General features: G+C 45.5%; 1 protein-coding gene across 2 annotated transcripts in view; it reads right to left on the bottom strand.

The window, feature by feature from the left end:
* The window catches only part of USP24 (ubiquitin specific peptidase 24), a 268,241-nt gene that overhangs the window by 29,190 nt on the left and 225,033 nt on the right, over positions 1-14,018 (bottom strand). For both annotated transcript variants that reach the window (XM_029618249.1, XM_029618250.1), the window contains exons 58-59: positions 4,222-4,324; positions 3,996-4,117 (exon numbers count right to left, since the gene is read on the bottom strand). In XM_029618249.1, coding sequence (XP_029474109.1) covers positions 3,996-4,117; positions 4,222-4,324 — 225 coding nt within the window. The remainder of the gene's footprint in view (positions 1-3,995; positions 4,118-4,221; positions 4,325-14,018) is intronic.

Raw genomic sequence — 14,018 nt, 5'->3', positions numbered from 1 at the left:
TTGCCGTCTTTTCTCTAGCCAACCTTTCCTTTTTGTCCGAATAAAATTTGTTTGCACTTTTGTTTTTTTTTTTTGAGAATTAAAAGATGTGCACGTAATACCATGGCCACCCCCATGTTTTACATTCTCTCTCTGCGAGTCTACTCTCTCTTAGCTGCTTGTGTTAGATTCCTGCTCTGCGACATGAAGTTCTCAGAAGGACCACTGCAAAGCCGTACCCCCAATTTACTGTTATTCTTAATGATGGGAAGGCTAGACAAGTTGGAATTTGAGACTGATTTAAACCTTAACCCCTAGTTCTCTTATTTGCCCGGTTTGTCTGTGCTGAATAAATTGTAGGCTTTACATGGGAGGGATGGTTTCTCATGTGTATTTATACAGCACTGTGTACATCCAATAGCGGTACAGAAATGAAGGGAATAAAATTAAACTCACGCTACCTTAATGATGTCTTTAATTACCAATTCATGATGGACTTTTATCAAAATGCCTTCTGAGACCCTGAATCCACCAAGTTGGCTCTTCTCTATTCACATGCTTTATTCTAGTGGGTAAGGCTCAGCTTCCTGCTGCTAAACCCATCCCGGCTCTTCCCCACTGAGCCCTGCTTATCTATACAACCAGTAATTTTCTTCTTAATTATAGCTTCCATCTTTTTACCAGGCACAGATGTCAGGATCATTCAGTCTGTAGTTATTTGGGATAACCCTGAAGCCCTTTTTAAAAATTGGAGTTAGGTATGTACCCTTCAGTCCCCAGGTAGAGAGGCCGATTTGAGGGACAGGTTACTGATTTCCAGCAGCAGATCTGCAGTTTCATATTTGAGTTTCTTTTGAACTCTGGGATCAATAGTTTGTCAATTTGCTTTGGTACTTCTTCCAGATTTATACTGATTTGATTCGGTTGCTCTGAGCGTGGGTATCTCCCCATCATCTTTCTCTGTAAAGACTGAAGCAAAGAATTTATTTCGTTTTTCTGCTACTGCCTTATCTTCCCTGATTGTCCCTTTTCCCCCTCTGGTCATTTAACTGCCCAACTGACTCCCTTGCATGGTTTTTGTTTCTAATGTACTTCAAAAAGGTTTTAATACTATCTTTTGCCTTTTTGTCAAGTCTCTCTTGAAATTCTCTCTAGGTTTGCCTTATTAGTGTTTGACATCTAATTTTTAAGTGTTTATGTGCTTCCTATTTTCCTCAGTAGGCCCTACTTTCTATTTTTTTTTAAAACATGCCTTTTTGTCTTTGATGGCCTCTATCACAGCACCATTTAACCAAGCTGGCAGGTGCTTGTTCTTCTTTTGACCTTTTTAAATTTGCGGAATACATGTCTAACCTTTTACACCTGGGCTTCCAAAATAGTCTGCATGGGACATGGAGGCTGTTTAAAAAAAACCTTTTAACCCTTATAACTGCTCCTTTTTTTTTTTCTTCTAACTAGTTTTATCATATTAGTCTCCTCTTCTAAACTAATAAACCATTGCAATATTTTATGTAATTTTCTTCCATTGACTACCTCAAATTTGACTGCAATATGATCATTGTTGCCAGATGGCTCCACTACTTGCACCAGACCCTACATGCCAGTGGCAACTAGATCTAAAAAGTAGATCTAGGACTAGTTGCGTCATGAAACATTCATTTATGGTGTCTAGAAACTTGGCCTCCTTGTCATGCCCAGAGGAGACATTCACCCAATCAATGTTAGGGTAACTGAAGTCTCGCGTTATTATTGTGTTTCCATATTTAGCAGCCTGTCTAATCTCATCTAACATTTCCTAATCTGTTCCACCATTCTAGTTGATATCCAGTAGTAAGCTCCCAGTATTATACACTTCCCTATAACACTAAGATTCCAGACTAAAGTTTGTTTTTTTGCAGAATCTGTATTACACTTAATTCTAAGGAATATTTGACATATAGTGTCACACTATTACCACTTGTATCTACTCTGTCATATAGAGAAGATGGAGTTGGTGCAGAGGGAATAGCCTTATCTGAAAGCATGGCAAAGGCTTCTCCCCGTTCTGCTGGAGGTGAGGGAACTGGACCACCAGCCTTCACCTCTAGCAATGTCCAGAGAGTAATTTAGGGTCTCAAACCCCTGCTTGTCCACCTCTTCAGACCAGGAGGGATGGTTCCACCAGGCCCTGCCAACCTCTTGGAAGAGAATCGCCACTTGAAGCAAATGAAGTAAGTTATCTTGTAATCTATTTTTTTTTAGGTTCAGAAGTGCAGGTTTTGCACCTCCTCCATCTGCTGGAGACAGAGAAAGAGAAATACTGAAGGACTACAGGTGGTGCACCAAGTTTTGTGCAGGTGGCTGTGAAAATTTCTGTCTCCATCTGCTGGAAGGGAGGCAAAACCCAGGAGTCTGGACTGATATGGGAATGTACAGGGAAAGGAAAGATGGGGAGATGTGAGAGAGACATTCAAAGGTTTCCATGCACAGGAAGTGAGCCTTTTTGAATGGAAAGGAGGCTCTAGAACAAGGGGTCATTAGATGAGGTTGAAAGGGGGTACACTCAGGAGTAATCTTAGGAAATATTTCTTTACAGAGAGGCTGGTGCATGCGTGGAAAAGTCTCCCAGTGGAAGTGGTGGAGATAAAAACAGTATCTGAATTCAAGAAAGCATGGGATAAACACAGGGGATCTGTAAGGAAGTGATGAGAATTATAATGCTAAATTAATTGGATGGATGGGCAGATTGGATGGGCCAAATGATCTTTTTCTGCCATGGCTTCTGTTTATGCTTATTATGTCAATGCACAGAAATAAAGATTAACACATAAAAATAAATAAAATATATAAGGGGATACCTTTTTATTGGATTAACTTAATACACTGGTGAGACAGGCCAGACATTAAAGACAAGAATCAATTCACACTGACATAAGATCAATCATCAAAAGGAAGACCAGACTGATACCTCCGTGGGAGAGCACTTTTTGGAAGGAGATCACTGCATTAATAAGCTTATGATTAGGATGTTCAAAGGAAAATGTAAAACAATCCAGAGATGCAACACTTTTGAAGTTAAAATGATCAGATACTATGGAACGGACAAAAAAAACCCAACTCAATAAAGACTAAGGGGTGGATTTTAAAAGAGTTGCTAGTGTTAAAGGCTCATCTATGTATCTGGGCTGAGCGTGATCAACTCGTATTTTTAAACGGCACAATTACTTGCGCATATGCTCGTGCACGAGCAACCAAAGGGACAGAGTCAGGGCACGTCAGGAGTATTACAAGGCAGGGCCAACATTTATGTGCATAAATCTGTATTTTAAATCCGGTGGCCGCAGCACACGGAGGGTTGTTAGCCGCACATATTTCCTTCTGAAGGAAACTCGTTTTAGGCCAAAAACCACCGGGTGAGGAGTCTGGGTAAATAGGAGGAGAGTGCAGGCTGAATAATCAGAGGGGTTGGGATGATGTAGAAGTAGGTTGGGCAAACTGGTGAACTCATTGGGCAAGCTGGCTATTTCTTTCTTTCACACACGTTTGAAAATCTGCTTACCTGTGCACATGAAAGCCGACAAGTTCTTAAGGAAGACACGTGATTTACGTTTGCTTGTCTAAGCTGCTTAAAATAGGAGCACACATACGCGTGCCTGGAGTATTTTTAAAAAGAAGGCGTGCAATTGCGCGGACAACTTAAAATGCCAGCACACACACGTTGATATTTCCATCTTTTGCTCATTTGAATTCTGACCTGAAGAAGGGAATATTAGCTCTTGAAAGCTAGTCAAGCAACGTATTAAGCTAAGGTATCACCTTATATATATATTTTATTTTTATTTGTGCTCTCAAGTGGACTAACACAGAAGCCAAACTATTATGGAAATATTTTCCCCTGGTGCAATGCACTCTGACTCTCCCATTTTAACTTTTCAGACTTCTGTCCCCGGGACAGGTTTGGGAACCGCAGCACTAAGATATATCCATATCAGAAAGCTGTGCAGTATAGGATGTGCGAGGCACTGAAGAGTACTCACCTCGAGCAAGTAAGGCTTTCTCTCAGGCCGGAACATCAGGGCTTCCACCTCTTCATGGAGGGCCAGCAGGGGTCCTGATGTGCTAATGCTACTCGGTGGACCCTGCTTGAAACCACCTGGAGCTAAATAAGAAAAGGAGCTTTACCCTCTTTTATATTCCAACGACAGAATCTGTTCTGCCTGCAGTGCATATTCTGTCTATCTAAGAGACAGTAAGAGCACTTACCCACTGTCCTCTGAGAGGAGATGTTGGAGTGCAGGACCAGCAGTGCTACGGTGCTGTGCAGGAATCCAAACTCCCGAGCCTGTGCAGAGCTCCACCTGCGATTCTGCTCGGCAGGGAAGGAAAAGCAGAACAGGAAGGCGAGGTCATGAGGCAGTAGAGGCTATAAATTAATGCTGCATTACACACTGGTTTATTGTACATTTTTTTTTCTTTTGTGCCCTGATAGTGTCATCCTGGTCCTTTTGGCTTCCAACTCCATCAGACTCTACCTCTGCTGGGCTACGGCATAAGCAGCCTTCTTTTGCAACCACCTGGGGGTTTTTTTTTTTCTCTTTTATTCTACACTTCTTCCAACTCAGCCATTGTGGCAAGAGTCCTTGGCCAGGGAACACAAAAATGCAGCTACCTTTGGAACCGGGCCACCAACGCTTCCCGCCACAGCACCTATAGCTCAGACAGGTACAGGGAGCAGAATAACTGATTAGAAATCAAATCCATGTTTCCCGCATGGTGGTGCAAAGCACTAGCACTAAGCCACTATCTGACACTGTTTACTTTTTAAGAGAACATATTTGCAGCCTACGGGAAAATCCCAGCAAGTTTAAAGGAAAATTGGCTCTTACCTGCTAATTTTCATTCCTGTAGTACCACAGATCAGTCCAGACTCCTGCGTTTTGTCTCCCTGCCAGCAGATGGAGACAAAGAAAGTTTTACTGACACTGCTACTTAACCACATGTGACACCTGCAGTCCCTCAGTATTAGTCTGCACCCAAGCCAAAAGAAAAACCAAGCAACCAAAAATCTGTACAAAACTTTCAAACTTCAAAACACTCAACTAATTAATCTTATTTAAACCATCCTGTAATTCATACTATACAAACAGACAGAGTAAGCGGACTCTCCCCCCCTCTATAAATTGGGTGGGTTCTGGACTGATCTGTGATACTACAGGAACAAAAATTAACAAGTAATTTTCCTTTTCCTATATGTACCTAGATCAGTCCAGACTCCTGGGATGTACCAATGCTCCCTACTCAGGGTGGGACTTAGAGAATCCCGCTCGCAGAACACCTTCGCCGAAAGATGGGGGGACCCATGCCCCCCACATCCACTAATAGTGCCTTGCAAAGGTATGTAAATACTTCCAGGTCATTGCTCTGCAAATCTCTTGCGGAGAAACTAATTGAGCCTATGCCCACAAGACCGCCTGAGAACATGTAGAATGAGCATGCAAACCCTCAGGAACTGGAAGACACATAGTAATGTAAGTGATCCAATATCTTCCTTAAACCAACGTGCATACTAGCCTTAGATGCCTTCCAACCTCTTTTTGGCCCACTCCACAGAACAAAGAGATGATCCGACCTCCGGAATTGATTAGTCACCTTGAGATATCTCAACGCTCTCCTCACATCTAAAAACTTGAGCTCCCTTGTGTGAGGAGCGGAGGCTTCCAATCAGGAAAAGCGGGAAGCTCCACTATCTGATTCACGTGAAACGCAGACAACACCTTAAGTAAAAAAGAAGGTACTGTCTGTAACAACACCCTTGAGTCTGAAATTTGAAGGAATGGATCACGGCATGATAAGGCCTGCAACTCTGAAATTTTTTGAACCAAGCATATGGCCACCAGAAAAACCACTTTAAGAATCAAGTCCTTCAGAGTAGCTTTTCTGAACGGTTCAAAAGAAACCTCACATAAACCTCCAAGGACCAGATTAAGATTCCAAGATGGACAAACTTTCCGCACTGGTGGATTTACTTCATCCCCTGAAGGAACCGAACCACATCTAGATGAGCCGATTTATTTATTTATTTATTTATTTATTTATTTAGAGTTTTTCTATACCGGCATTCGTGATTAGAAACCACATCATGCCGGTTTACATACAATGAGGGGGTGTGAACAAAAAACAGAACATAAACAAGTGCAAAGAGATCAAAGTTACATTACAACAAGGGTCTTATAACTGGGGAGAGAATTATAATAAGAATAAGAAAACCGAGAAGTTAGGATTAAATTATTTACATTATATTGTGCACATATAAATATACATATAAATGCACAGGAACATCAATTGCTCAGTGATACGTGACTAGAGTGAACTCCCCTGAAGAAGCTTTGTACAGCGAAACATGTTAGGAGATATTTTGAAAAAATTGAATTTTCTTTTCTTTTTTTTTTACATTTGTTTGAATGTTTGTATGGATGTGTGTTTTTATGTCATTAGGTGAATTGTAAATTGTGAACTGTTCTTGCACTTTCTTCTATGTGTATCTTGTTAGTTGAAAGATTTGTATAAGATTTTTGCAATTTGGATAAATAAAAGTGAAAATTATAAATTGTCACTTTATTATTTTGAGATTGTAATTGTGTGATATATATATATTATTTGAAGTATACACTCCCTGCCTTGGCAACAGGCTGGTTTAGAGCGTGGTTTCACTGTTGGTGTTTCTCCTTGCTCTGCCTTGTCTTGGACTGAACTCTGGATTGGATTGTTCACTGCCTGCCCTTGCACAGAAAGCTCTCCAGGAAAGATTTCTTATCAAACACCTCGGTTTCTAGGCGGCCTCGAGTAAGCATGGCTCCACTCTCCCTGTAGTCCTGAATCTCCAAGTCCTTCTGCAGTAAGAGTGCCATGAGTTCCTGTGACTGACGCTCCAAGGCCAAGCTCATCCCCAGCAGAGGCTGCTGGGGATGAGCTTGGCGATGATGACGATAAAGTAGAACCCTTTATTTTGCCTTGAAGACAACCCAGAGCTGCCACCTGGACCTTACGCGAGATTAGAGACAACCCCTTTGACCAAGCCTTCTTGCAGAAAAAGACAAAACGTCAGACACTGAAGATTTGAGAGGTTGAACCTCTTTAGAACACCACCAGGACTCAAAAACCTTCCATACCTGTACATATAAAAGATTATTAGATCTTCTCCTAGCCTGTAACAATGTAGGAATGACCGCCTCAGGATAACCCTTACGTCTCAAACGCTGCCTCTCAAAAGCCATGTTACTAGACAAAAGCGAGCGACCTGGTCTGAAAATATGGGACCCTGACAAAGAAGGCCACTAGGTGACTGAAGTGAATCGGGCCATCCACTGCCAAGATAATCAGATTCGCGAACCACAGGTGCCACCTCGGAGCCACCAACATCACCTCACCTTGATACCTCTCTATGCGACACGACACCTTGCCTACAAGTGGCCAAGGAGGAAAGACAAAGCAGAACCCCCCCCTCCCCCCCGAGGCCAAGTCACTACTAGAGCACAGACGCCCTTGGCCCTGTGCTCCCTTCTCCTACTGAAAAACCGAAGCGACTTGTCAGAATGCCAAGGCGTTATCAGATCCATGTGGGGATTTAATGGAGACTCATTCCTTTCAATAACTCCCACTCTCCTGGATCTAATATCCTGCGGCTCAAATAATCCATTTGAACATTTTCGACCCCAGTGATGGGTGATGCCACTATCTGCTCCAGGTGTTGTTCTGCCCAAAGAATCAACTCCTGCACCTCCTGGGCAATTGCTCAACTCTTGGTTCACTCTGTTGATTTATGTAAGCTACTGTCATCACATTGTCCGACAGGACCTGCACCGAATGACCTCTTATCAATGGCAGAAAAACCCGTATGGCTAAGCGGACCGCTCTGGTCTCTAACAGATTGATAGACCAAGTAGACTCTTTCACAGACCAGCAACCCTGAGCCGAATGATGTTGACAAACTGCTCCCCAACCAGAGTCTGGCATCGGTAGAAAGCACTACCCAAACTGGAACTTAGAGATCTATCCCCCGAATGAGACTGGAATTTAGAAGCCACCAAGAGAGACTCTCTCGAGCAATTCCCTCGAGTGGCAAAGGAAGATGAAACTCCTCCGAAACCGGGTTCCACTGTGCCAAAAGAGTCCTCTGCAAGGGTCTCATAGGAGAAAACGCCCATGGTACCAATTTCAGGGTCGAAGCCATAGCATCCAGCACCTGTAAACAGTCCCAGACCTTGGGCATCGTTAACTCTAACAAGTGCTGAATCTGCTCCTGCAGCTTCCGAACATGCACCTCCGAGAGAAACACTTTGCCTGCCAGAGTGTTGAATCAAGCTCCCAGATACTCCAGGGACTGACGGTTGTAAGTGACTCTTCGCCAAATTCACCACCCAGCTGGGTGACTCGAGAAGACCGATAACCTTCTGAAACAACTGGCGACAAAGAACCTCTGACTTCATCCTGATAAGCCAGTAATCCAGATAAGGATACACCAGAACCTTTTCCTAATGCAAAGCTGCTGCCACCATCACCTTGGTGAAAGTGCATGGTGCTGTGGTCAACCTGAAAAAAAGGGCCTGAAACTGAAGATGTTGACCCAGAATCATGAACTGCAAAAAACGCTGAGAGTCTGAGCGAATGGGAATGTGCAGATACGCCTCGGTTAGGTCATGCCATAAATTCTCCCTTGTGAACCGCCGCAATAACCAACCTCAGTTTCTCCATATGGAAACGCGGTACTTTGAGAGCTGCATTTACCTTTTTCAGATCTAGAATTGGGCGGAAAGTGCCTTCCTTCTTTGGAACCATGAAGTAAATGGAATACCTTCCCAAACTTAGCTGCTCATGGAGAACTGGAATTACCACTTCCAGTCTTCGCAGACAGTCCAGTGTCTCTCGAACCACCACTTGTTTGTCTATGGAACTGCAAGGGGCAACTAGAAACAAGTTTTGGATCGGACGAGCAAATTATAAAGCATAGCCATCTCTTACTACACTGAGAACCCACTGGTCCTGAGTAATCATGGCCGACTCCGCATAAAACTGCGCCAGGTGACCCCCTATAATAGGAACGATGGAGTGGACCAGTCTCTCCTCATGCAAGGATTTAGCTCCTGTTGCGCTACCACTGGCAGCACCCCTGAATGGTCTCTGGGTGCCCTGAAAGGACTGACCCCAGGATTGGCCTCAAAGGGAAAACTGCTTTTGCGGACCTTGCGCTGTCCTTGACACATGAGACCTTCGAACATCCTGAAAACGAGAACGGACCTGAAAAAACCTCTTGCCCTTAGGCTTATCTTCTGGCAATCTGAGAACCTTACCTTGCGGGTCTGTATCAACCACTCCAGGTCCTCACCAAACAGGAACCAGCCTTTAAAAGGAAGCGAACCTAACAGACTTAGAAAATATGTCCACTGACCAGTTTCGCAACCAAAGCAACCTTCTGGCGGAGACCGCAGACACCATAGTCTGAGACGATGTCCGAACTAAATCATTCAGAGCATCTGCCGCATAAGCCACTGCTGCCTCAACATGTTCGGCTCCGTCTGCCTCTTCGCCTGACTTTGGGAGACTTTCCTGCATCTGCTGCATCCAGCGCAGGCACACATGCTGCTTAAAACTAGTACAAATAGCAGCAATACAAAGTCAACTGAAAACGGCTTAGAAAAATTCAGCCCCAGAAGACGACTAACTAGGGGTGGGCAGCATGTGAAACCCTTCCCTCTCTGAGCCTCCCTGCTCTTTCCCAAAGCCTGAACATGCCAGTGACAACAGCAGTGGGGCATCCTCCTCCTCCCCCTGATGATGCGGGAACGACCGAAAGTGAATACAAAATGGCTGCCAATACCGTACTGAGCGGGAAGGGATCTTCAATCCAGTGCGAACCTGGCCGCGATGCTGGAACAGAAGTGGGAGCCCTCAGTTTATTTTTTGCGTACACTCGGCTGTCAGACGAGCCCTCCCTGCCCACCAAACAGCTGGAGCACAACCCGAGCCTGTTAAGCTGTGAACGCGTATTTTTATTTTTTAAACTTTATTGAAAACTCCTCCAAGGCTGGAAGAACTACTCAAAAACCAAAAACAGAGGAACCAAAAATAGAGTACTTCTGAAGAAAAATTACCCTGAGCCTGCAGCCACCTAAGCAGCCTTGAGAAGGGGAGGGATCTGGACCACCAGATTTACACCCCACAGGTATAAGAAGCAAGCATACTAAAGGGTCACCAATCCCCAGCTTGTCCACCTCGACCAGACATGGAAGAACCCAGGATTCAAAAACCCCAGGAGGAAGGCTCAAAATCCAAAAATTGCCCAGACTGCAGAACTGCAGGTTTTGCACCATCTACCATCTGCTGGAGACAGAGAAATACTGAGCAACTGCAGGTGGCACACGTGGTTAAGTAGCAGTGTCAGTAAAACTTTCTCTGTCTCCATCTGCTGGCAGGGAGGCAAAATCCAGGAGTCTGGACTGATCTGGGTATGTACAGGGAAGTTAAAATTCATGTATTGCAGACCTGCAGAACAAAACAAAAAAATCCCAGCAGGACTCCCAGAAAGAAACAATGGTGGTACAATCACAATATGGTCTAAGTCCACACAATGAAAAAGTTTGGATCATAGTTTGCTACTTAAAATACAGCTCTTATTCTACCATTAAAATCTGCAACAAAAGCATTCCCATTACTGCTAATCAGACAGCTACTGCCAAACCATAGTGGCTACTTTCTCAAACTTTTGCATCTGTGATCACTGTTGTATTAAATAGTTATAAAGCAAACATGGTCAAAGAATAAAGACCACCGACTCTAATGTGCCTGTGCCCCATGTACGAGGTCAGCACGGGCAAGGACATGTAAATAAAAAGTGTCCATGTTCGACAAGAAAAAGCCTCTGGAAAGATGTCAGCAGGAGAGACTGATAAGAGGAGGTCAAGGGAGAGAATGGGTGAGTCTGTGCTTTCTCCTTCTATGTAAAATACAGCCAAAGTCTTCAAACACTACCAGTTCATCACTTTAGATAAAGTGCACTGATGCAACCTTGACACCTGTCTGACTCTACCAACTTCCTTTGTTGACCCTCAAACAGAGAGCACATGTAAATGCTGAAATTTCAACATCGTGTGCTGCCTATTTCTCAAAATGGAAAAAGTACAATTATAGCCATTAAACTACCATTTTGTGCCAGAAGCAGCAGAGTACTGAGTGATATTAGCTTGCCCCCTATTTCCCAAGACTGCTCTCAGATGTAGCCGGGGTCTCATATTCAAGTTTACAGAATCAGTGGAATCTAAAACTTGCTATCTGGGCACTCTCAACCTTACCTGGCTGTACAGTAAAATAGGAAAATTAGTTCTTACCTGTTAATTTTAGTTCCTGTGGTACCACGGATCAGTCCAGACCGTGGGTTGAGCCTCCTGTCCAGCAGATGGAGACAGACCAAAACTGAAAGGGTAACCTATATCAGGACAGAGCCTACCCTGCAGCCCTTCAGTATAACCATTGTCAAAGCAGATAAGAACTAAGATAACCCAGAAAAGAGATCAAGCAAGTAAACAAGACTCAAATGAGTAACAAACGAAACTATTATCAACAAGGAATGGACTCTGTAGAATAGCACTCTTGCATATCCTTGGTCATCAATAGAGATGCTTCCGGTGTCCTTAAGATAATGATAGGTGACATTCATCCAGAGACTTGTAGGAAAAGCTTTGAGCGGACGGCAGAAAAGGAAAAAAACAGGGAAAAGCGTCTGGACTGATCCGTGGTACTACAGGAACGAAAATTAACAGGTGAGAACTAATTTTCCTTTCTCTGTGCGTACCTGGATCAGTCCAGACCGTGGGATGTACCAAAGCTTCCCTAGACCGGGTGGGACCGAGATAGTCCCGCTCGAAGCACCTGCAGACCAAAAGAACCAAAAATCGGTGCTTGCACATCAAGACAGTAATGTCGAGCAAAGGTATGCAGGAATGTCCATGTAGCGGCCCTGCAGATTTCTTGCGGAGAGACCGATTGACTCTCCGACCATGAAGTAGCCTGAGAACGCAAAGAGTGAGCCTTCAAGCCCTCAGGAACTGTCCGGCCTTGGCAAAGATAGGCCGAGGAAATCGCCTCCTTCAACCACCGAGCAATAGTAGTCTTAGAAGCTTGCTTGCCCTTATTGGGACCACTCCAGAGGACAAAAAGATGATCGGAGATCCGAAACTCATTGGTGACCTGGAGATAACGGAGTAACACGCGTTTCACATCAAGTCAGTGAAGATCGCCCCCAACGGGACCCGCGACTTCCTCCGGCGAGAACGCAAGAAGCTCCACCGACTGATTAACATGGAAGGAAGAAACGACCTTCGGCAAGAATGAAGGAACCGTTTTGAGAGACTCCTGAATCAGAAAAACGCAAAAAGGGCTCCCGACAGGACAGCACTTGAATCTTTGAAACCCAACAAGCGGAACAGATAGAAACCAAGAAAACCGCTTTAAGCGTAAGATCCTTTAGGGTAGCCCGACAGAGAGGTTCAAAAGGAGCTACACAGAGAGCCCGAAGGACTAGATTGAGATTCCAGAATGGACATGTGGAACGGACGGGTGGCCTCAAATGCTTGGCGTCCTTCAAGAACCGAACCACATCCGGATGAGACGCCAATGTGTGCCCTTCTACTCGACCTAGAAGGGAACAGAGAGCGGACACTTGGACGCGCAATGAGTTGAAGGAAAGCCCCTTAGAGAGACCTCTCTGAAGAAAGGAAAGAACTACGGAGACCGGTGCCGAACGCGCCGAGACCCCCGATTCAGAACAGAGATTCTCAAAAACTTTCCAAACGCGAATATAAGCCAAAGATGTAGATGGCTTCCGCGCCCGCAGGAGAGTGGTAATCACCTCCTCCTTATAGCCTTTACGCCTCAGATGCCGCCGTTCAAAAGCCAGGCCACTAGACAAAAGCAATCCGCCTGGTCGGAAAGCACGGGGCCCTGCTGCAGCAGACGAGGAAGATAGCCAAGACAAAGAGGCCCATCGGATGCCAGATTGACCAGATCCGCGAACCACGGCCTGCGGTGCCATTCGGGTGCTACCAGAATGACCGTCCCCCTGTGAATTTCTATTCTTTGTAGAACTTTTCCCACGAGAGGCGACGGAGGAAACACGTAGAGGAGGACATCCGAGGGCCAAGGGAGCGCGAGAGCATCAACTCCCTCCGAACAGTGCTCCCTCCAGCGGCTGAAGAACCTGCTGGCCTTGGAATTGCTCAAGGTCGCCATGAGGTCCAGGTGTGGGGGACCCACCTGCTGATGATCAATTCCATGGCTTCGTCCGAGAGCTCCCACTCTCCCAGGTCGAGACGCTGGCGACTGAGGAAATCGGCTTGCACATTCTCTTTGCCTGCTATGTGGGAGGCCGCCAGGCGATCCAGATGCCGCTCCGCCCAGGCAAGTAGACTGCTGGCTTCCAAGGCCACTAGGCAACTCCGAGTGCCCCCCTGCCGGTTGATATAAGCTACCATAGTGGAGTTGTCAGAGAGAACCCTCAACGCCTTGCCGCGGAGCAGGGGTAGAAACTCCGGTAGGGCCAGGCGAACCGCCCGGGCTTCCAGCCGATTGATGTGCCATCGGGATTGGACTGGGGACCAGTAGCCCTGCGTAGTCTGAGACTGACAGACTGCTCCCCAGCCGGAGAGACTGGTATCCGTAGTGACGATGATCCACTGTGGAATCTGAAGAGGCATTCCCCTCAGAAGATGTGGAAGCAAAAGCCACCACTGTATGTTGGCAATGATAGAGGCCGAAAGCGTAAGAACCATTTGGAACTGCTGCCAGCGGGATAGCAAAGCTCTCTGTAACGGACGCATATGCGCAAAAGCCCAGGGGACTAGGTCGATGGCGGAAGCCATAGTCCCCAGGACTTGTAGGTAGTCCCATGCCGTCGGGAGCGGGAGCCAGATGAAGTTGTGCACCAGGTCATGAGCTTGAGGGCCCGAGCATGTGGCAGAAACACCTTGCCGAGTATCGAAGCATGCCCCAAGAAAGTCTAACACCTGGGA

Source organism: Rhinatrema bivittatum, chromosome 10 (genome assembly GCF_901001135.1).
Source record: "Rhinatrema bivittatum chromosome 10, aRhiBiv1.1, whole genome shotgun sequence".
Taxonomy (NCBI): Eukaryota; Metazoa; Chordata; class Amphibia; order Gymnophiona; family Rhinatrematidae; genus Rhinatrema; species Rhinatrema bivittatum.
Note: the sequence above shows the minus strand (reverse complement) of the source record. Positions and strands in the feature narration are given on the sequence as shown.